This window comes from Dermacentor variabilis, chromosome 9, assembly GCF_050947875.1.
Source record: "Dermacentor variabilis isolate Ectoservices chromosome 9, ASM5094787v1, whole genome shotgun sequence".
In the NCBI taxonomy this organism is placed as follows: domain Eukaryota; kingdom Metazoa; phylum Arthropoda; class Arachnida; order Ixodida; family Ixodidae; genus Dermacentor; species Dermacentor variabilis.
This window is the reverse complement of record NC_134576.1, coordinates 131,804,988-131,828,530: the sequence shown is the minus strand read 5'-3', so window position 1 is coordinate 131,828,530 and position 23,543 is coordinate 131,804,988. Positions and strand designations below refer to the sequence as shown.

Below are 23,543 nucleotides of genomic sequence, written 5' to 3'. Positions count from 1 at the left end.
GACGCTGCCCATACTGCCCATGCTGGACCACCAACACTCTTTTATACCGTGACCATGAGTGCACGCAGCAAGTGAGCTTTGCCATATCTTGCACATACTATTAGGTTGAGGCATCATTAAAACTGCAGTTACCGACAATCCTTTCACGGCGTGATGCAACACTACTGTGTCAGCTGTAGGTCCGATTAGTTTCCAGTAACTCATACTATTCCATTAGAATATTGGCCGACTCATCCATGTGTGCTAAGTGCAGATGTGAAGAGACTATAGATCGTCTCCTCTGCCACTGTTCCCGCTTCTCCATTGTGCCTTGAATAGACTGTACTATCGGCAGTGGCATAGCTAGGTCGTCTGGCACCCAGGGCCCATAGGTCTTCTGTCACCGCCCCATGGTCTTCTGTCACCGCCATGGCCATAGTTCATGGTATATCTAAACATGGCCAAAAGCCAGTATACTATATAACTGAAATTTTGAATACATTCTTGGTAAAAAGTTGTTTTGGAGCTTCTAGAGGCAGCAGCCATATGGATTGCATTGACACACACAGGGTTGATTTCTCATGGCTGCATTTGAACTTGTCTTCGGCGTTTGTTATATCAGAGTACAAATGCTATCATGATCACTAGTCACTGCTCATAAGAATACAAAAATGTGAGTGCAACAACAAAAACACTACATTTTCTACATGTACTGCAATACCACAGTAGAAATGAGAACTAGTCCGAGGATGGTTGCAGGCCTCTTTAGACACTACAATGACATGCTTGCTCAAAGTGCAGTTGTAGGGCCTTGGAGTTAGTGGCACGTACCCACGAGGGATTGGCCCAAGAATTTTCTTTGACCACCTAGGGTTCCATAATGTGTTCCATGAGCGCAAGTTCAAATGTGAACAATTCTGAAATTACTCCAATGCATTATTTTATATCCAGTTCCAGCTGCATTTCCATGCTTAGAAATCTGCCACTCGTCGATTACCTGTTGCACCTCTATGTAGTTATGAGCCTTGTTGCTGTTCACGCCTCAATGTATGCTGACAGTATTAAAATCTAAGTACACAAATGTCTATGCACTCTGCCGGTGTAACCGCTGCAGCTGAGAATCAAACCCACAACCTCACACTCATCAGCAGAGCACCATAGGGACCGCAGTGGGTAAATGTGAAATGAAACATCGTGATGTATGCTGCTATGAACCTCGTCATCTCATATGCCAGTCAGACTGACCTACATACCTACCTTACTGCTGTGTAGGAATGACTACCACAAGCGTTAGCATGTGGTAAATCATCTACAACCTTAAAAATATGTGCCAGTGCTCTTTATCGAAGAAAGACAGTGCGCAAGATGCAACAACACTGACAATGTCCCCTTTATTCTGCAAACCGCTTAGCGATCCTTGCGCCCCCTCCGCTTCATAGCTGACGTACACTGGGGGCAAAACCATTTGCCCTTTGGTGGCTGTGTGATGCCCACACACTGGTAGTGAAACCACTCGAATGGACACTGAAAAAAAAAAAAAAAAAAAGCAATCAGTTTCAGTCATGCCTCCATTCGCTGCAATCAAAATCGAGTTTGCTGCAGAAGTTACCAGACGTAACTTTGGCACTAGTGTCACTATTGTTTCTGGCAGAGAATTCTGGCATCGTGTCCATCCAGCACACTGAATAGGTAGTGTCAAAAACATGGTGGGTGTAACATGTTTGGTCTCCAAGATTGGCCTTTGATACTTTAAGCCTTCGCTATGTACAGTAAACCCTCATTAACTCGAACTCTGACATCTTGAAATATTGGTTAAGTCAAAAAATTTTTTTTCGATATATTGGTAAGGTCGAAAATGTGTTCCGAGGGCTCAATTTCGGCCAGTTAAATGCAAACTGCTCCACAAGAGCACTCAAAAGTGACCATTCGAATGTAACCTAAATGGTAGGCATCCGTTCAAATCGCTAAATAAACAGCAACTGGCCCTGCTTTCAGCCATCCATTCTGAGAATTGCAAGGCACACTTACATCGTCATTGTCACAGGCGACCATGTCGCCGTAGGACACCTGATTGCAGATGCAGTACCGGGGCTCGTTGGGGTCACAACCCCAGTCGAGATTTGCCTCATCTGTGCCCCCTCCAAGCATCAACAGAGAGTCCCCAGAGTCCTCGCTCGCCGCTGCCAACGTGGACTGACTCGATGCTCGACTCTGCCTGCAAGTCACAAATACATAAGTTAGGAGAGCCACTTCTTGAATGAGGGCTGTAATGAAATCCCAATCATGTAATGGCACCACCACCATAATGTTGATCATTATGGAAAAAAAAAAAAGCTGACCAGTGTAACTGAATAAATATTCACTTTGACTGACTGAAAGAGATGCCGTAAAAGAAATAGGGAAGGCAGCTCCAGAATAATTTCTACAGTTTGGGGTTCTTTAACATGCACTAGTGTTGGTAACTTAGCGAATAAGTCAATAAATTTTGTGAGCTTTAGTCCCCTTATCCACAACCTTGCTTTTAGGAAGTTTTAGTGATAATTTTTAATGGCTTTTTTGAGACATAAAAAGCCAGACGATTGCCCTGGCAAAATTCCTCAAGGCGCTTTGGCTGAGTTCAATGCATTGTGGCCATTTTATGCACAGGGTGATACAGTAGACAGGTTAATTTGATCCTGACCGGAAGTCCCGGTCGGCGGCCATACATTTCTATGGGACCAAAGGTTCCTTATTTCAATCCTAATACTAGTCTTTGCAAGAGAATCGAACTTGGCTGTTCATCACACACACGTCTGACCCCAGTGGCGACCACAGTCATGGCTCCAGTGGCAGCAGCGTCTGTCTTAGTGGCGATTAGGGTACAGTGAATGCATTTAAACACCAGCCATCTCCCGTCGAAAATGAAAGTTTTCTAGCATGGCGTGCCGACGAGAATACGGTACTTCAGTGCGATTGTGAAAGCAGATTCAAACAATACGTTATTTTAAGTGCTGAGTTAGTAGCCACAAGTCGTATCACATGTTCTTGCTGTTCTGGAGAATAGTATGTGTCGTAGGATGAACTAGCGAACTAGTCTAGGGGTGGGCAGTAGTCCTGTTTGCGACTGCTGCAGAGATCTCTGATAAATGCACGCTACCAAAAGTGCTATGGACCGCATGAAGGATGATATGTTGTGGTTCTTATTAGACAGCAATAAAGTGCTGTCCAAAAGTGATGCCGATAGAAATTAAGCAAATAAATTTAGATTCCGTGAACATAAATTTCGCTGGTTTCCTCTTTTTCTTATTGCCAGAATCAGAGGCGTGCTATGTTTTTCTTGCTAAAATATTAGGTTCACATTTGATTTCTACTTTGTTTAGGAGTTTCAATGTTGTTTATAGGTTAGTTTTATACTTTAAACCTATAGAAAGCAAATGCACATTCGATTCGGGGACATTTTAAGATCGGGGCAAATATTGCCGATGAATCAGCCCTGTTTTTTTCTGCTTCTTCATACAACCAGCCGGATTATTCGGCCCATTTCGTCAATCCTGACAAGGTTGAATTAATCAAAATCGATTGTAAATGAGTCTCCATTTGTCACTACATTTAAGACATGACTAAGTGCCTATTAGTGAGCCATGTGGGTGGATCACAGCTGCTTTTCTGGGCTGCGACACCATAATAGAAAAGCAACAGTGGTTTTTCCTTTTTACATTCCTAACATCAATTCGCTACTGTAAGGAGCAATTCCAAGCTATATAACAAGGAAATTATCATCATTATCCCTTATCGGCTTCTCGCTAAACTGGAGCGTGTTAAGCTGTGGCCAGGAGACTTTGTAAAAGAAGGAAAAGGAAAGGTTGCCAATACTGCTTTCGAGACAACAAAGACGGTCTGGCACCCAGATGCTTACTGATAACACCAACATCACAAGCAGCACTGCTACTGTCATCATCATCATCATCATCATCATCATCAGCCTAGTTACGCCCACTGCAGGGCAAAGGCCTCTCCCATACTTCTCCAACTACCCCGGTCATGTACTAATTGTGGCCATGTTGTCCCTGCAAACGTCTTAATGTCATCCGCCCACCTAACTTTCTGCCGCCCCCTGCTACGCATCCCTTGCCTTGGAATCCAGTCCGTAACCCTTAGTGACCATCGGTTATCTTCCCTCCTCATTACATGTCCGGCCCATGCCCATTTCTTTTTCTTGATTTCAACTAAGATGTCGTTTACCCGCGTTTGTTGCCTCACCCAATCTGCTCTTTTCTTATCCCTTAACGTCACACCCATCATTCTTCTTTCCATAGCTCGTTGCGTCGTCCTCAATTTCAGCAGAACCCTTTTCGTAAGCCTCCAGGTTTCTGCCCCATATGTGAGTACTGGTAACACACAGCTGTTATACACTTTCCTTTTGAGGGATAGTGGCAACCTGCTGTTCATGATTTGAGAATGCCTGCCAAACGCACCCCAGCCCATTCTTCTTCTTCTGGTTATTTCAGTCTCATGATCCGGATCCGTGGTCACTACCTGCCCTAAGTAGATATATTCCCTTACCCTTTCCAGTGCTTCGCTACCTATCGTAAACTGCTGTTCTCTTCCGAGCCTGTTAAACATTACTTTAGTTTTCTGCAGATTAATTTTCAGACCCACCCTTCTGCTTTGCCTCTCCAGGTCAGTGAGCATGCATTGCAATTGGTCTCCTGAGTTACTAAGCAAGGCAATATCATCAGCGAATCGCAAGTTGCTAAGGTATTCTCCATCAACTTTTATCCCCAATTCTTCCCACTCCAGGCCTCTGAATACCTCCTGTAAACATGCTGTGAATAGAATTGGAGATATCGTATCTCCCTGTCTGACGCCTTTCTTTATAGGGATTTTGTTGCTTTCTTTGTGGAGGACTACGGTGGCTGTGGAGCCGCTATAGATATCTTCCAGTATCTTTACATATGGCTCATCTACACCCTGATTCCGTAATGCCTCCATGACTGCTGAGGTTTCGACTGAATCAAACGCTTTCTCGTAATCAATGAAAGCTATATATAAGGGTTGGTTATATTCTGCACATTTCTCTATCACTTGATTGATAGTGTGAATATGGTCTATTGTTGAGTAGCCTTTACGGAATCCTGCCTGGTCCTTTGGTTGACAGAAGTCTAAGGTGTTCCTGATTCTATTTGCAATTACCTTAGTAAATACTTTGTAGGCAACGGACAGTAAGCTGATCAGTCTATAATTTTTCAAGTCTTTGGCGTCCCCTTTCTTATGGATTAGGATTATGTTAGCGTTCTTCCAAGATTCCGGTACGCTCGAGGTTATGAGGCATTGCGTATACAGGGTGGCCAGTTTCTCTAGAACAATCTGACCACCATCCTTCAACAAATCTGCTGTTACCTGATCCTCCCCAGCTGCCTTCCCCCTTTGCATAGCTCCTAAGGCTTTCTTTACTTCTTCTGGCGTTACCTGTGGGATTTCGAATTCCTCTAGGCTATTCTCTCTTCCACTATCGTCATGGGTGCCACTGGTACTGTATAAATCTCTATAGAACTCCTCAGCCACTTGAACTATCTCATCCATATTAGTAACGATATTGCCGGCTTTGTCTCTTAACGCACACATCTGATTCTTGCCTATTCCTAGTTTCTTCTTCACTGTTTTTAGGCTTCCTCCGTTCCTGAGAGCCTGTTCAATTCTATCCATATTATAGCTCCTGATGTCCGCTGTCTTACGCTTGTTGATTAACTTAGAAAGTTCTGCCAGTTCTATTTTAGCTGTAGGGTTAGAGGCTTTCATACATTGGCGTTTCTTGATCAGATCTTTCGTCTCCTGCGATAGCTTACTGGTTTCCTGTCTAACGGAGTTACCACCGACTTCTATTGCGCACTCCTTAATGGTTCCCATGAGATAGTCGTTCATTGCTTCAACACTAAGGTCCTCTTCCTGAGTTAAAGCCGAATACCTGTTCTGTAGCTTGATCCGGAATTCCTCTAGCTTCCCTCTTACCGCTGTTGTATTCATATAGGAGGTTGTGGCCAAGTACTGCACCAGGGTGGCCAATCCTGCTCTGGTGAGAGATTGCGTTACCGGTTCTGGTCACCGGGATCAGGCCGCACTCCAGGCCTGTTTGTGCAATTTTCTCAACACACGTTTTTTTTTTTGTATTTTCCGGTGGAGAATTGCGCGGCACCGGGATTTGAATCACGGTCCTCTTGCACTGGAGACGGATACTCTACCGTCCCCGCAGGAGTTAAATTAAAAATTGAATTATGGTGTTTTGCGTGACAAAAACCACTTTCTGATTATGCACGCCGTAGTGGAGGACTCCGAAAATTTCGACCACCTGGGGTTCTTTAAAGTGCACCTAATTCTAAGTACACGGGTGTTTTCGCATTTCGCCCCCATCGAAATGCGGCCTCCGTGGCCGGGGTCCGATCCCGCGACCTCGTGCTCAGCAGTCTAACACCATGACCACTGAGCAACCACGGCGGGTCCCGCAGGAGTTGTACGCCTCATTTAACCTACCGCCTCATTTAACCTACTGTACCAGCTGATAAACAATGTAGTCAACACACAGTACAGTTTTCCTGCTGCTCCTAACGGGCTAGCCAAGACTTTGCAATTTCTACAAATGCAAGATAGTTAAAGAAGGAAAGTCAGCTAGTTGTTGCATTTCCAAAGGCCATGATAAAATCCAAACTTAAGTGGAAAAAGAAAAAAAAAGAATAACTCGAATAAAATTAAACACAATGTAGGTTGGGCACTGGTGACGCCCGCAGTTGCGTTTTCTTCATTGTGGGATCAGTAAAAGACAGCCAAAGTGAGTGTTCTGTCCTGCCTGTTTTTTTGCCCATCTGTTGTGCTTTCTTGCATTAAATTTTGTCTCGGACAATGAATGTGACTGCTCACTGCAACTGGCAGTAGCTGGCTGCATAATCCAGACCTGACAGCTCGAGATGTGCTACAAACGAGTCTCACTTTTTAGAAGAGGAGCGCTTTGGTTCTGAAGCAGCTGCGGGGGTAGCCACGACTGCAGCGGCCGGCGGAGGGTTGGCCATGACTTGTGGCGGCGTAGGTGCCGGAGGTGGCGTTAGGGAAGTCAGGGAACCGATGTCCTTTGAACCCATGGTGAACTCTCGGGAGGTGAGGCTCTGCAGCGAAGCGTTGATGGCCTCGTAGCTGGCCTTGAGGCTGGCCGTGCGCCGACCTTGTTGCATCTGCACCCAGAAAGAGCAAACTAAATGGCAGCAAAAACACAGCTACACAGCACACGGCATATTGCGTTTCATACATAGTGGGCAATGCTATGAAGTCTAGAGAGACTACTCGCATGTGGTACCACAAAATAGCACATCACACATAAAAGAAAGATGCAGTTGAACCCAGTTATAACGATGCCAGATACAACGATCTGTCGGTGATAACGACCACATTTCAGTACATTTACGATTTTCCGAACCTGCCTACTGAAAGTGCTTCCAGATATAAACATTTTTTCACATTGCCGTAATGATACAACGAACGCTTCAAGCCCTGTCACAGCAAAAAGAGGGCCCACGAAAAGTACCAAAGCAGGAAAATGCGATTAAACTGGGCACATGGAACCGCGTGCCCTACTCGTGTCCAACCGCGTTGATAATACGGCCTTCAAGATGAGTGAGCGAGCGACAGGTGCAGATTTCGGAATCCGTGAAGAAGGTCACGCGCTTTCAAGCACACCTCCTCCTTGGGTGCGTACCCAGAGAGGAGGCGTGCCTCAGCATAAACTGCGGGGCGTGGGGCGTGCACAGGTGCGATATCGGTTACCACAACGGCGACACTCTGGTTATTGCACAATTCTCTGTGCAGCATCACGTGAATTACGTCTGTTTAAACGATTTGGAACGAACATCTATGCTCTTCCACCATAGGAACAATGGCCACTCAAGCACTTTTGTCGATGCAGCCTGAGTCAGCGAGAACATTGCAACATGCGCTGTCACCACGCAATGTTACAAAGGCAAAGTGGTTACTATGCCGTTATCAGGAGATCACTGTTCAGCAGTGATTCGTTTACGTGTTGCCGATTGCTGACAACAGTTTGCAGGAACGTTTCACCTTTCGAACGTCGAATTTTTTTTTGCCCAAAGCAACATAGATAATGTAATTGTACAGCTCTTGCGTGGCTGACGCACAGTTGCAATGCAGAGACAATGATGTCCGAGACCTTCACAGAATGGCGACATGCCGAAGTAGTTTCTGAAGTTTATGCTTCCGGCCAACTAAAACACGTCACTCTCTTGTGCAGAGTATAGACATGTCCTGCTAGTAGTAAAATATATCACAAGCTTTTAAATAAAAAATGGCGGCTGTGCTTGCTGTTCCAAAATGCCAATTGATTGGAACCGGGCGCCGTTTTAGAAAGCTATATGACGCCGCATTTCGTTCTTTAGGTGGCCGTTTCTAACGGAATTTTGCAGCTACGTGCGAGAAAGCACCGGGAACAAGCATGACACTGAAAATCTGGTTTTAAGACAAAAGTGCTACCGAATCGTAACTGCTGATGCCAACTTCAGTGCTGTTGACTTTTGGGCGTTGTTAAGGGCGAGTCCATACACAACGAACTACTGCTACAACGACCACTTATCACAGTACTAATTGATTTTGTTATAAACTGGTTCTACTGTATATGTACACAATTCAATCTAACATTGTAATATTTTTATGTCACAATATATGAAACATTTACTACACGAAAGGGGTCGCAGATCTGAACCTTTTTTACCAGCAAAAGAGTGGAGTGGCACATTTATGCGGGTGGCCACAGTGCACCGCTTATGCTCGCAACCAAAACATCGTACATCACATATCGGAAGGACAAAAGTGCACGAATGATACATGATTGAACATAACTTTAAGTGTACATGTTGTAGCTTATTTATTTATTTATTTATTTATAGTTGTAATACACAAAGTAATTATTAAGTAAGAAATGGAGTATCACAAGGCGAACTGTAAGGACACCATTTCCAGCCTGTATGCGGCAATGAAACGAATTATTTCCATACATGTACAGCAAACAACCCCTTCATGTCAAGGACATTTTAGAATCAAATGGGTATCGTAGTACACTCCTTCAACCCAACTATCAAGTCGCCATCCAAAGTTTAGTTAGACTAACAATAGTTTTTTCATCATCACAAATGCATGAAGAAAAGAACTGCTTGAAGATTATAAACTGCTAAAATAGGCGGTTCCTGTGTGGTGAAGGCCCGTTTCATCAATGGACAAGAAAATGGCTTGCCTTGAATAAGATTTAGACAATAACCATTAGCGTTTTCTGTGATTACAGGGCGAATTTTTCACTTTACGTAATTTTTCTGCACCCTTAACACTGAGGTCTAATTGAGTTAACAAACCAATGTCCTTTAGGCTAGTGTCGCTAGCTTTTATCTACAATGTGGCTGTACCTTTTCAGCACATGTCGGCCCTTAATGCACATACAATATAGACTTGCGCAAGGGCTGCACCCGTGTAAAGGGCACACCCCCAACTTGGCAGCCCAAAATTGTGAAAAAAGAATTTCCAACAGAGAAGCAATTGCATTCAGTGCCCCGTTGCCGCGCGTGCGCATCTGCAAATTTTTGTCCGCTGTGTACTTCCATGTACCGCTACTAGATGGTGAGAGCTACGGCCCGACCTCTGATGAAATGGTACATCCAAGGATCCGGGGTGTGCACAAGTCACCGGCCGTGCCGGCACCATTTTCACCAACACGTTCGGTCCCGTGTAAGGACCACACCTCGTCAAAAGTGTGAAAAAATAGAAGTGCAGCTTACACAAATCTATATGGTATCCCAATATTCATGTTTAAAAGAGAGAGAGAGAGAGAGTTGATAAACGATGTCATCCCATTCTCTCCTCCGTTGCCTCCGTCCCATTTTCACAATATTTCACAATATTTTCAAGTATCGACACCCCACCTGCTGTGTAGCAGCAATGGCCTGTGATGCCGCAGCAGCAATGGCGTTGCTCCCCAGGCCGTAAGTGAGAGCCGAAGGTGGGATGAGCAGCCTGTCGGCAGGTGCCAGTGCCGCCGTGCCCGCGGCAGCACCTACGGCAGCGGCCGCAGGCCGCCCGCTGGACACTTCGGTGGCCAGTGGGAGGACCCGCTCCGTGGCCTGGCGCTTCTCGGGTGGCTGCCCGCAGCTGCTTGTTGAAGAGCCGCCCAACGAGGTTGCGACATGCTTTCGCTCTGCGCAAGGAGCACAAGGCATTGCAGTCAACAGACACAAGTGTAGAGGGTTACACAAAGTTGGTAGTGCACGATTCAGTGTATTACCAAGAGAATTCGTTCACGGGCTAGCTGGTGCATACATTGTTCTTTAAAAATGAGTTTGTTCAGTGCAAATATAGACAGGATGTATAGGAACTCGTGTACATTGTTTGCGTTTCCTATATGCGTTGTCCATTTGCGCTGCACAAGCCGTTTCCAAGGTACTATCAAGAGTTCTGCATGCATTTTTTTCTGGCTCTGCTCATGTATAGTTACTGCAACAATCACAGGAAGAAAGCCAGTCACTCTATTGTGAAATCATGATGCACCCACCTCCTGGCTACTGAAACAAAAACTGGTTCATAGTAAAAACAAGTACAGTTGAACATCCTCATGACAAATTTGCCTTCAACACAAAAATACCTTTGCTATACCTAATATTTGTTTTAAGCATGTATATTCATTATGCAATGATATTGGTATGAAACATGTTATATTTAATAATTTGTAAGCAATAATTATATCTGTGTTTATTATATTATTTAGGGTGCTACTGCACTTTCCAGTATTTTTTTCTAAGGTAAATCATGGGAGGATGGTAAGTATATACAAATGAGTTAGCATAGTTGAGCCACAAGTGTAGGCAATGCATGTATGAAAAGTTCCAGAACAGGTGGCCAACACCCGAACCGAGAACTATTTTTTCCTTTTTGTTTCACACTGAAGTGAAACAAAAATTTTTATGTTCAGGTTCACTTTTGGTTCGAACAAATTTAAGTTTTTACCACTTTTCGGTTCAATTTCTGTTCGATACCCTGTTTAGCAAAAAATTAATAAAATGAAAAAATGTCATGCAAGTACTCCTTTCACTCACGCAATTTCACTGCATGCGCATGCTTTCGGAAGAAACAGTCCTTCGAAAGTCAGTAGTCTTTAGTGAACACTTCCTCAGTCTCATCCTAATTAACGCTGTGCCAGTTGCTGAATCTGCAGCACTTACTTGGACAAACCTACAATCATTCTAAAACAAAACAATACCAGTGTCACTGAAACACTGTACTCTTGGAAAAAAAATTTTGGAGCTACCACAGTGAAAGTGAAGAAATTGTGAACCCTGCCTTTATTTGCCTAAAGCTTTATATTTAACTTGCAGAGTTAATAAAAGCCCGGGGGGGGGGGGGGGGGGGCATGTCATCACAATAATTTACCCTGAATGCTTCCAAACAGTCATCTGTATAACAGCATATAAGCAGAGTCATAAGTTTACAGGATGCTGGTTCTGCAGAAAAGTTGCACGTCAGCTGAGCTTTAGCCTGCAGCCCTTAAAGCAACAGAACACTATGTCGGTCACATAGACTGGCAACACTTTGCACATTTGAAATCCAGACTGTGTCCAGGCTCTGGACAAATTCTGCTTTTCTTAGATCTCGCATCCCATAAACTTGAAATCTTGCCTGTACACCCATGTTTTCTTTCCCCCATGCGTATTTTAACCATTTCATACAGCTCATTTCTGTGTACCTACTGGGTATACAGTCAAACAACATCGCATCTGGCATGAAAATACCTACATTATATTAGTTATACGTACATATTCGTTATTTGCTGACATCGGCAAGAAACATATTAAATATACAGTTCATCATACTTGATAACTGCTTATATCTGTGTTCATTGCATTAATATTGTACTAATAGTATTTCTTATTCCACTGGGTTAAGAAGTGTTCAAGACACTTTGCTTCGTATGCTGCTCCTGTCCACCCAATGCTTTGTGGTTTATGTTGTCGCTGTACCGGCAAAACCCTAACTAAATGTACTACGGTACAAGTCCCCAGTGAACCTATCAAGGGCTCTTTCTTTGTGTGTGAAAAATAGCACAATTACTCATTTTTAGGGACAAAACAGTTCAGTAACATGGCTTTAAAGCATAGAGATACGTCTATAAATGCCATACGGGCAAGAATGCAAACATCTGCAGAAATTAGTTGCCCACTCTTTTTCATCGATCTTCATCAAAAGGAAACAGATTCTTTATTTGAATAGTACTGGTAAAGGTTGCACCATTCCTTGACAGCTGTACTGCAAGCAACTGCAGAGTAATATTGGTATGGTAGTACTCTTGATGCCGCCGGACTTCTGGCCTGCTGTCATCTAGAGTGTCATGGAACAGTGTGAAGAGTTGTGGAAGAAAAAAAAGCACCGTTTGCAGTTTTCTGTACACAACAAGCCATTGCGGAAGAAGTGAAATACCGGTGACGAGATGGGCTGATTAAATGCCACGAAGTGACGATCGCTCATGATGAGCTGAGGTTTTTAAGGTCTATTAAAGACCAACTGCAACAAGATTTTGGACTTTGTAAAAACCCTACTTTCAAGATACCGTATATATAGCAGCCTCTGCTATATTGTATGTTTGTATTTTGTATTGTATGTTTGTATGTATGTATTGTATGTTAAAATTGTATGTTTAAAATAAGAGTGTAATCTTCACAAGAAAGCTTGCAAAAATTGCCATTTTCGGTACCAAGCCTGAAGAAACACTCAGTAATTACTGTTTTGCAGAAGTGACACGGCACACAAAATGTTGAAAGACCAACGTAGCTCCTCGGCATGGCTTCCAGGATTTGAAGGTGCCCACGGCATGCCAGTAGTCTCGGAGGCAATGTTGCAGAATATTTGTCACCCCCACTAACCCCTAGGTGCATGTGTCTGCTAAGGTGGTATTTCAAGGTTGTTAATTAGAAAAGTAGACCGTTACCAGCTCTGCAACTTTGCCAAGATCGAATTGACAGTGCATGTACTCCACAATTGCAACAAATTTAGCAAAACTGAAATTTTTTAGACAGTTGTCGTTTAACACATATCTTTGTACAAGAAGCAGTGTTCAAAACATGGTGACCATGATGTCGTTTCCAGCGCCTTTGATACACAAAAGGCATGGCCTTCGAGATTTGTTTCTGTTGCTCTGAAAGTGAATTGTGCAATGAGCGATGGAACAAAAAACGATGAGTGTATAGTTTAGAGACAGGAAGACGGCCGTGTGGATTAGAGAGCAAACAGGGGTAGCCGATATCCTATTCAAGGTTCAGAGAAAGAAATTAAGCTGGGCAAGCTATTTATGTGTACGGCAGATAACCAATGGGTCTATTAGAGTTACAGAATGAGTGCCAAAGGTAGCAAAGTGCAGTCGAGGACAGCAGAGAACTAGTAGAGTGATGAAATGAGAAAGCCTGCGGGCATAAGATGGTGTCAGCTGGTGCAATACAGGCATAAGGGAGATCTCTGAGAAAGCCTTCGTGCTGCAGTGGACACTAAAATGGCTGGTGATGACTACGACTCTGATAGAGCAGTAGCTGAGACACCACCTATTCAGCTGGGACACCACGTATTAAAATAAATTTCCTGATCAAGCTTTGACAATAGGAAGTATGTGTACGGCAGATAACCAATGGGTCTATTAGTGTTACAGAATGAGTGCCAAGGGTAGCAAAGTGCAGTCAAGGACAGCAGAGAACTAGTAGAGTGATGAAATGAGAAAGCTTGCGGGCATAAGATGGTGTCAGCTGGTGCAATACAGGCATAAAGGAGATCTCTGAGAAAGCCTTCGGCCTGCAGTGGACACTAAAATGGCTGGTGATGACTACGACTCTGATGGAGCAGTAGCTGAGACACCACCTATTCAGCTGGGACACCATGTATTAAAATCAATTTCCTGATCAAGCTTCGACAATAGGAAGTAGTGTCAGTACCTGACACGATGCGCACCACGATTCAGAAATCGGCGGTACTTCTGCTTGGATGGTATTATAAATTAACATGCGGGACTTGACTCAGCTTTATAACTGCCCACCCATAATGAACTACCAGATTTAACGTTCCATTGAAGTCAAGTACTACAGTCTAACCTTGTTATAAATTCGCATCCAACTTTACTTCATTACATCTGATGTTCACTATAAGGAGATATTTTTCACGTGCTAATCTCGGTGAGATAAATTTCAGATTTACTTTGTTATATGCAACAATTTGCCGTTACCCGCATCATTTATACAGTTCAATATAATGAAGTCGGTAAAATCGGCAATTTAATTTGTTATATCAAACTATCGTTACACCGAAATTCAACCCTCTAAGTTTATGCAAATAAGTATTGTCACCGATAGATATTTTTACAAGGAAGGGGCCGCAATTCCTTCCAAACTATTGACCATTCGGAAAAAGCAAACTGAAATGAAAAAGAAATCTGTTTTGCTGAATTTGAGAGTCAGCGACGAAATACATGGCTTTGTGTCATGTCGACAAAATCTTCAGAATGGCGGTACGAAGCGAAGCCACACGCTTCGTACATTTCTGCCCCCGCAGCTGACAGTGTTGCCCACTGTGGGATGACTATCATGAAAAGTGCCGGCAGAGGGGAGCGAATGCTTTGTCTGCCTCTTGCTTCAAGGAGTCTCCGAAATTCGAGATAATGCAGCCTCCAGTACAGATCACTCAGGAAGACAGCGCACACGATTCCAAGCCGTCTCAGCACGCCCACTCCTTGCACGTGCGGCATATTACCTCTAAAACAAGGTGCGCAGTCTGCATATACGCTCAACCACGCTGACAGCCTAGAAAGTGAGACATACGTAAACCTGCCACCCACCCTCCTCTTTGCACGAGGAGCTCCCTTCCCCCTTTCCCCTTGCTTGCATGGGAAGACAGCACTCATTAATCCACCATCCTTCTCAGTTCACCCTATCATGCTTTCACTCGCATCTAAAGCATACAGCATGAGGGTGCGATAGGATCTCATTACACTTTGACTTCATATGTAAAATGAAGCTGCTCCGCTTCAATGGCTACACTCTGTTGTGGCACACAATTTAGGAGGCGTGTTTGTAAGCAGCTGCTATTAATTCAATGATTTGACAATCTCTGCATCCACAGAAGTTTCCATTTATTGTCTTGGTATTGCTTTGTGGTGGCAATGAAATTTCGTTATACAATTAAACCTCGATATAATGAGGTCGGTAAAATCGGCAATTTGCTTCGTTATATTGAAATTCCATCTTTTGTGTAAATAAGTACAGCAGCCGATCGATTTTTCTTCTAAGGGGCCGCAGAATTTTCTGAATTATCGGGCAATCGAAAAAAGCAAATTTGAACGAGAAAACAGTTCATTTTGATGAATTTCGGGGTTGGCGACGGATGATACGGTTCATGTCACATCGATATCTTCATATAGGTAGTACGCCAGCCACACATTCGCATGCACTCCGCACCCGTGGCTGAAAGCGCTGGCCGCACTGGGACGACGCTATCATAAAAAGCGCCGGCAGCAGGGAAACGGACTCTTCGTCTGTCTCTCACTCTAACGGGTCACCAAAACTCGAGATTACACAAGCTCCAATACTAAATGTGTGGGACGACAGCTTACATAATGATGCTACACCGTCTCGGCATGCCCACTCCTTGCACATGCGGCAGATTATCTCTAAAGCAGGGTGCGCGGCTGCATATGTGCTCAACTGCAATTACAGCCATGCGCAGCCGCGACTGAGACGAGACGCACGCCGCCAGAAATGGAGACGTTCGCAAGCTTACCACCCACTCACCCCCTCAGGTGCGCTTGATCGCATTACTGCGAGCTCGCACAACTCCCCCTCTTTCACTTTGCTCGCACGGAAAGGCGGCACTCGGGCATGGAGCCGCCATCTTTCTTCCCTCAACCTCGCACTTTCACTCGCACCTAAAACACACAGTGCACAGGTCATGATGGGATCTTATCGCACTTGGACTTTATACGGAACATTACGCCGCTTCACTTCAGCAGTCACTCTTATCATGCAGCGCGTGATTTGAGAGGTGAGCTCGCGAGCAGCCACTTATAATTCAATCGTTTGACCATATGCGTCCACGGAAGTTTCAATTCATAGCCATGGCATTCCTCTGCGGCTGCAGTGAAATTTCGTTATATTAAAATCGCACACACACACACACACACACACACACACACACACACACACACACACACACACACACACACACACTCGCTTCGTTATATTGAGGTTCTAAGTACACGGTGTTCTATAGACAGGAAAAGCAACATACCTCGTTACATCAATAATTTTGTTATACAGAAGTTCGTTATAGCGAGGTTTAACTGTATTGAAATCGTGAATAAACACTTCGTTAAATTGAGGTTCTAAATACATGGTGTTCTATGGACAAGAAGTAATAAAAAAGATAATACTTTGTTATAATGAGAATTTCGTTATACTGAAGTCCGTTATATTGAAGTGTAAATGAATTAAGCTTCAACTACTTGGAAGGTCAAGTTGAAGGGACACTAAAGAGAAACACTAGATCAGCTTAGACTAGTATTCTTTCAAAACTATTTTCTTTATTTTGTAGCAATATGGCAGTTGTTAGAATACGGAAGGAAGAACAAAGTCCCATCTTTTAAACTTTACACCAAGACTGCGACAACGGTTAATTCATCCGACGTCATGGATTTCAAATTAGTCTTTCGTATTTGGGCCATTGCAGTGCACTTAATGTTTTCGAAATATACCATGTTCAGTCTTTGGCTCTTTTAAAATAGAATGTAGCCCCTCATTGATATTTCATAATAAGTTAACTAGGCCCAAGTAAACGCCACTAAACTCCACGACATCACAGCTGGCTGGTGTGGGAACTCCAAGAAGGCATGACCACCCATCTCTTCAGGCTTACCAAGCCTCATCTCCCGGTGAAAGTGGCTTGCTTAGCATTATTGAAGAACAACTTAGTAATACACCTCAGATAACATTTATCATTAATGCACTTTTGTTATAATGACTCTATTCAAGTTTTTACCCTTTCCTGCCTCATCAGGGCCCCTATGCAGCAATCCATCCACATTATCAATAGGATCGGCTAGTTGTGAACAGTGTGCAAAAAAAAAAGGGGGGGGGGAACTTAATTGAGCAAGAGGAATCCTAACACTATTTACTGGGCCAAGGAACACTTACTTTCAGCCTTAACGGTGGATGGTGGTGGCTTGTCCAGCTCCAGAGACCCTGAATGGACAGAGAACCCATTGCATGAGCTGCAGAAGATAGTGAGAGACTCTGGGAGCAAGAAGCACCTAGTGAAGAAATCCTTTAAGTGTGTTCCAATGTGTTTCAGTGAGCAAAGGTGTTTAATTTGACATCTAGGAGGACAGCGTCTCTGCGTCATTATGTGTATGTGAACATGAACGCTCCTAGATGCTGTTGTCCCCTGGCGCCAAATTTAGACGACAAGGTAAACTCAAATCTAAAGAAATATAATATAAAGAACATTGTAATAAAAAGTGATTTATTACTCGCACACTTGACAAATTAAATTCTGGGGTTTTACATGCCAAAACCACCACCCAATTACGAGGCACGCTGTAGTCGGGGGTCTCCTAATTAATTTTGACACCCTGGGTTTCTTTACACTTGAGAATTCCTTGCATTTTCGCCATATCAAAATGCAGCTGTGGTGGCCAAGTTTCGAACCCCCCAAACTTGCGCATCGCAGCGCAACTCCATAGCCAATGGGATACCATGGTTGGTCCTGTATAGAAATCTCGCATGGAGTCTACATTCTGTAAACTTGGAAAAAACTTACCAAAGTATTGCAATTTCTTATCTTTGCTATGGCTGCACATTTTTGACGATTCTTAAGATGCAAGAAATGTGGCAAGACTAAATCTTCAGTGGGCCAAATTAATTGGCGCCTGAAAGGTTTGTGTAGCAACCCTCGACTTCCTTTTCATGTCCTTTCTTTTTTTACTGGAAGGCATATTTCTGGAGACAGTTTTGTATACTCTGTGTTTCACAGAAATCACCAAATTCTTCTCACTGCCACAGGCTAATTGTGAACTGTAGGTAGAACAGAAGTGACGCAGAAGCACCATGTCTGTGACATCTCTGCAGGCAGGGAGAACATTGTTTGAGAAGGGTGTGCTGGCTTTTGTTTGAATTATCAGCTGTCTTTGGGGTGAACATCAGTAAAATACTTTGCAGATACAATTGTCACTGTTTCATCTAAGCATCAAGCTTGTCTGTTTGCAATGTCCAAAACATGGTGAGAGGCCCTTTAACTTTCTGTATGCATAATCGATCACTTCTAACACAAAATCAATTGAAGGCGCAGTGCTGAGTTTCTTGTGGTGCCTTTATCTTTGTGTCATGCCACTGCCGTGCACTACAGGTCAACTGTGGATAACCAGGTGCAACAAAAACCGTTCAGTGGGCTTACGCCTCTCAAGGACCTCCGTGATTCCTGCGTTGTCTGCCTCTAGCTCCATCTTGAACTTTTGAAGCTCCTGGTCTAGGCGTCGCAGGTAACGGTCCACCTGAGCCACAGTTGAGACACACACTGTCAAAACAGACAGGACAATATGGAGGTTCCTCAGATAATGATGCTTATCTAGAGCCAAGAGGTTACACTTTGTCACATGGTACAGGAACAAGGCAAGAACAAAGAAGTTAACTGAATAAAAAGAAGGATTTTGTTGGGCGAACTTGTGCCCACAAACAAATGAACTAAATCTGCAGTGACGATCGTGTCAAGCATAGTAGTCTTAAGCAAATCGGAACTGAAGTGGCTTTTGGCTGGCCACTATTTGTACATAACGCAGAAGTTCCTCGATGGCCTGCGTATAACGCAGCGAATGTTCGCAAAGGAGCTAGAAGCTTCGAGCTGAAGACACTGACATAAAGCAATAACAGCACCGTTTTGAAATCCCACTGGTTGCATTAATATGCGCTGGTAATGCAAGAACTTGCACTTCCGATATAGCAAAGAATACGAAGTTGCATCGACATGACAAAGCAACAAAGTGAACACACCACATGGCAATATCCCAGTGCAGAAAGTCAGCCGTGTGTTTGTGACAGGATGCATGGAACGTAATGCCAGCAGCAATGACAAGGCCCAAACCTCAGTGGATGCATGCCAAACACAATAACTAATTATAGAGAAACAATTCTAATGTAAGAACTGCGTACTCCTGCAAGAACTATAAGGAGCCAGATGCAAGAACAAACTAGTGAGGAGAAGAATAGCGCAGGCCAGGACAAGCCAGGTCAACAGGCAGGCATGTGCTGTAGAATAAAGCAAAGTTTTTATCTAAGTAGTATCTGATAAGGCCAGCCATATTTTAACCAAAACAATATTTATTAAATGGGTCAATGAAGAGAAACACTAAATTAGTTTATATGACTAGAGTATTCTTTTAAAACAATTTGCATCTGGCAGGAAATGGCTAAAATTAAGCGGCGTGATGAACACAGTGCAACATGTTGAGGAATTCTGTAATCTGCTCCATGCATAGTGATGGCATTAGTAGCTCTTGACAAAGACAAAAGTCAGATCAAAAGACAGATCATTTAATAAGCTGCAGTCAACTTTCTTAACAAAACACACAATATCAACTCACCAGGTCATAAATCTGGTTTGCTATCTGCACTTTCTCATCTGCGTCCTCAAGCGCCTTGTAATAGTCCTGCAACAATGAGATATCACGAGCACAACGTTGAACCACTGCTCACTCTCGCTTGTCTGGCAGCAAGCAGCACACTAGTGCGAAAATGGGCCATGACAAAGCATCAACGGAACTTCCAATGTGACATTGTTGACATCATTGTGATTTATTGTTTACATGCACATACTTGCTGTAAACCCTTTCCTGCTATGATCTCTCGCGAGACTGCTAGTGTTCCTACATAAATAAAATAAAAACCTTTCAAGGGGCAAGAAAGAAAGAAGCGCATGGTCTTTTTTTTCCTTTCCTAAGCTTTGCTCAGGGGTGAAGACACCACCTTTCGAATCTTGTCAAAGTCCAAGTCTCGCTGTTCGGGCTTCATTTTTCGGGCATTTGCAAAGAACTGCTTGACTCGCTCGTCCAAGCTGTCCATGGCATCTGAAAAAAAATAATAATAAATAAATAAACAGGAATTTAATAAAGCTGAGACTATTAAAGTGACTACTATTTTAAAACAGAGCCTTAGACGTGTGGATCATTTCTCTTTTTTTTTTTTTTTTTTGCCTCCACTTCTTGGAATAACCGATAGCAGTAGTCCCACTCATACTCATGAATGTTTATAAAAAAAAGCTTGCACCCTTTGGGGCTTATCTTGTCCCACAACAATATTCATAATCTGCCTTGCTTGCATTTCCTTTCTTGAAAGCTCTGTACTCCGTATTTTCCTGTCAAGAATGCAATGCCATCTTGATAATGCACATGCCATTCATGACCCAGAAGTACAGGGCAACCAGCGTTAGAGAAAGGAAAGGCACGCAAGATAGCTGACGATTGTTGTTGGACAAAATAAGCCACAAAGGGTGCTAACATTTCTTAGTGTGTGTTCTCATGCCCTACTGAGAGCGTGAGAAAGTGAACTACGTATACACAAATGCTGCTAAAAAAATAAGTTGCTGATCCGAGGATGACAAGCCTCCTTGTTGAGACGTTCGGTGGAGCAACCTTCCTTGTTCAACTACTTCTGAACTAACTGTTGTTTACATAGTATGCCTCTGTCTTTTAAAGTACTTTACAGCGTACTCTGAAGTAAAAAGAATTATCAAGCAGTTTATAGAACAGCGATACAAGCTTTAATGGTACAAGTGTCAGGACTGCCTACTGTACCAGCATGCCAAGACGAACACGGGGCGTGGGGTATAAAACTTGTACCAGTAACGACTAGTGAAATTATACCTCCCGGTCAACTTCCAAGTTGCAATCAAGGAAAAAAATATTTCAAATGCACACAGTATGTATGGAATGTTACTTCAGCATTCAGGGGAAAAATTGGTTATTTTCCTTTAAAATTTTTGTTTTAGAATTACACGAACAGGCTAGGTATCACTAAAAAACAGATGCTACATGACAGTTTAATTACCCATGATATTACGTATCCGAGCACATTATGAGAGCTGAACGGCAGCTTGGGACACTGTTTCGATTCGCAGAGGAACTCAACTTTCAACAGTTTCCAGCTTTTGTGTTGTTAACTACGGGCTCCGTCAGAAATGTCGCGTAGCAGCCGAATTTACGCGTCTTTTAGTGATGTTCGCATTACGCCCTCAATTGGAGCCGGCCGTTCGAAGTTGCGGACAGCAAACAGTCAGAGTACAGCTCACTCTGAACTTGGAGGTCCATTTCTCGCATCTCCGTGAACCTGTCTCGAAGTTCTTGAGGCAGATGCTCGATCACTGCAAAGAGAAATAAACAGTGAGAATAGACCAATTAGAGGCTTGGGCGAGTCTTACTTGAAACTCTAAACTACTACCGCAGCAAGTCAGGTTAGAATGCGCGCGCTTGGAACGACGGAAGCACTCGTGTTAGAGCATTTTACGAGTGCAGCGTTAACGCCAGCTCGGAAGAAAGATAAACCATGGATGCCACGAAAGCGAAAAAAAAAATTCCCGCATTATACTCACTCTCGAGGTAGTCTTCGAGGTAGAGCATCTTGCTACTAGGGCGTACGCTTGTCTGAATAAACTCGGCGACGAAAAGCACGAAGTTTAGCAGGTAGCGGCGAAGGGGAAATTCACTGCAGTCCACAGCCATGTAAAGCAATCATGTCGACAGAAATCACAATGGAACTTAGGTGTGTTGGAGGACGGCTTTTATTTCTAAGCCTCGGCAAAGGAAAACGTCTCGTCAGAGTGCTGCACATGCGCTCCTCCGCGCTGCTTACAGCAAACTGGCGGCCATTTTGTTTACTGTGGTGTTCCAAAACACACGACGAACATGGGCGTGACCCCGTCTTTTTCTTTCTTTCCTCTACGAGTCATCGGGAGTGCACTGCATGAGTAATCGGCCGTAGGGTTTCGACCGATGCCACGCAATGACGTGAATGACATTGAGACCCATATATTTGTGTGTTCATTATCGACGCAAAACAACACATTTGAAGCGTGCCCCACAACCAGTGTTTCTCACTTTCGCCGCTCTGCCAGCACTGCGCTACTGGTGCGCTTTTTCATTTTTCCTTCTTCATGCCAGTTTGCATACTTTTTAATGCCTGTCAGAACACGATCAGAGAATAAATAGGCAGTGTTTTGCTAGCGTAGCATTGGTGTTAACATTACTGCGTGAACATATACACGGCGGCGTCATCAACTCGAAGACACCGCCAGATACCGCCACCAGCACGATGACGTGAAAGTGCGCGCGCTTTTTTAACAGCCATAAATGAGTCATTTACGACGGCAAACTCAGCTGGCGCAGTCACATTGAACACATTAAAACAAAGGCAGAACGAGCCGTAGCTATGCTCCACCGGCTCAGCCACCGTCGCTCTGGACTACGCAGGGATACCTTACTGATGATCTATAAAATGTATGTTCGGCCCATATTAGAATTCGGCTGCGTGATATTTTCCGATGGCCCCGCCTACAAAATGAAACCTCTCATACTTTTAGAAAGAGAAGCTCTACGGTCATGCCTTGGGCTACCTAGATTTGTTGCCAACGCTGTTTTATATTAGGAAGCTCATATACCCACCCTAGATTGCAGATTCCGCATACTTACGGTTCACACATTTTAAGAAATTTATGACTATTTAAATAGACGTACACAATATGCTTTTATCACTAAACCTGCCTAGTTTTTCCAAGTATCGTGGTCGAGATTCCACAGTCCTCAGATAGTATTCGTACAAGCACAGTTACAAAAATTGGATGTATCCATACGCTAAGTTTACCATTCAAATGATGCCTTTACAGACCTCAAAATTGAGTTCGAGGACTTATTTCCTAATCATGCTAAACTATTACCAAGACGAGATTTAATTAATATCTTACACGGCCACCTACACCAGCTAGCCACTGACAACGTAATAGCTACTGACGCTTCTGTTCACAATGAGAAGGCAGGATCTGAATCTCTTCAATGGTCCTACTCCCTTCGCCTTCCCGACTTCGCACCTATATTTCAGGCAGAATTATTAGCGATTATATTAGCATTACGAAAACTCCCCTCAAAAGACCCATTAGCTGTTATCGTGACCGACTCGCTATCTGTATGCACAGCACTAACTGCATCTTTAAATTCAGCAATTCAAAGAACATTTCGTTCGATGGTACCTCCGTACTTACGAAAAGTATGTTTGCTTTGGGTACCGGGACATCATGGGTTGCACTTGAATGAAATGGCCGATTCACTCGCACGAGCATCCCTGAACAGCCCTATCATATCTGTTTTGCCAACATCAGCTTATGTCACCGCGGCTAGGTACAGAAATTTCGCTATATCTAAAACTTCTGCAATATCCATGCTAAGACCGTGTTCTGAATTCCACCATCTTGGCTTCCCATGGAAT

At 43.6% G+C, this 23,543-nt stretch overlaps 1 protein-coding gene across 1 annotated transcript; it reads right to left on the bottom strand.

Moving 5' to 3' along the window:
• Positions 1 to 1,345: 1,345 nt before the first annotated feature.
• Ing3 (Inhibitor of growth family, member 3) lies at positions 1,346 to 22,159 on the bottom strand. The gene is made up of 10 exons (XM_075669450.1): positions 21,658 to 22,159; positions 21,358 to 21,429; positions 20,037 to 20,137; positions 19,655 to 19,720; positions 18,472 to 18,568; positions 17,214 to 17,261; positions 9,924 to 10,195; positions 6,940 to 7,178; positions 2,008 to 2,194; positions 1,346 to 1,503 (listed from the first exon to the last, which is right to left on the bottom strand). The coding sequence occupies exons 1-10, from the start codon at positions 21,785 to 21,787 to the stop codon at positions 1,387 to 1,389; spliced, it is 1,329 nt and encodes a 442-aa protein (XP_075525565.1). The 5' UTR covers positions 21,788 to 22,159; the 3' UTR covers positions 1,346 to 1,386.
• Positions 22,160 to 23,543: the final 1,384 nt, after the last annotated feature.

What these genes read in the sequence shown, in the direction of transcription:
- Ing3 (XM_075669450.1), bottom strand. Translation starts at nt 21,787, where the DNA reads ATGGCTGTGGACTGCAGTGAATTTCCCCTTCGCCGCTACCTGCTAAAC. An exon ending in CCTCGAAGACTACCTCGAGA is followed by an intron (nt 21,430 to 21,657) that starts GTGAGTATAATG and finishes TTCTCTTTGCAG; the next exon opens with TGATCGAGCATCTGCCTCAA. An exon ending in CAAACCAGATTTATGACCTG is followed by an intron (nt 18,569 to 19,654) that starts GTGAGTTGATAT and finishes ACTGTGGCTCAG; the next exon opens with GTGGACCGTTACCTGCGACG.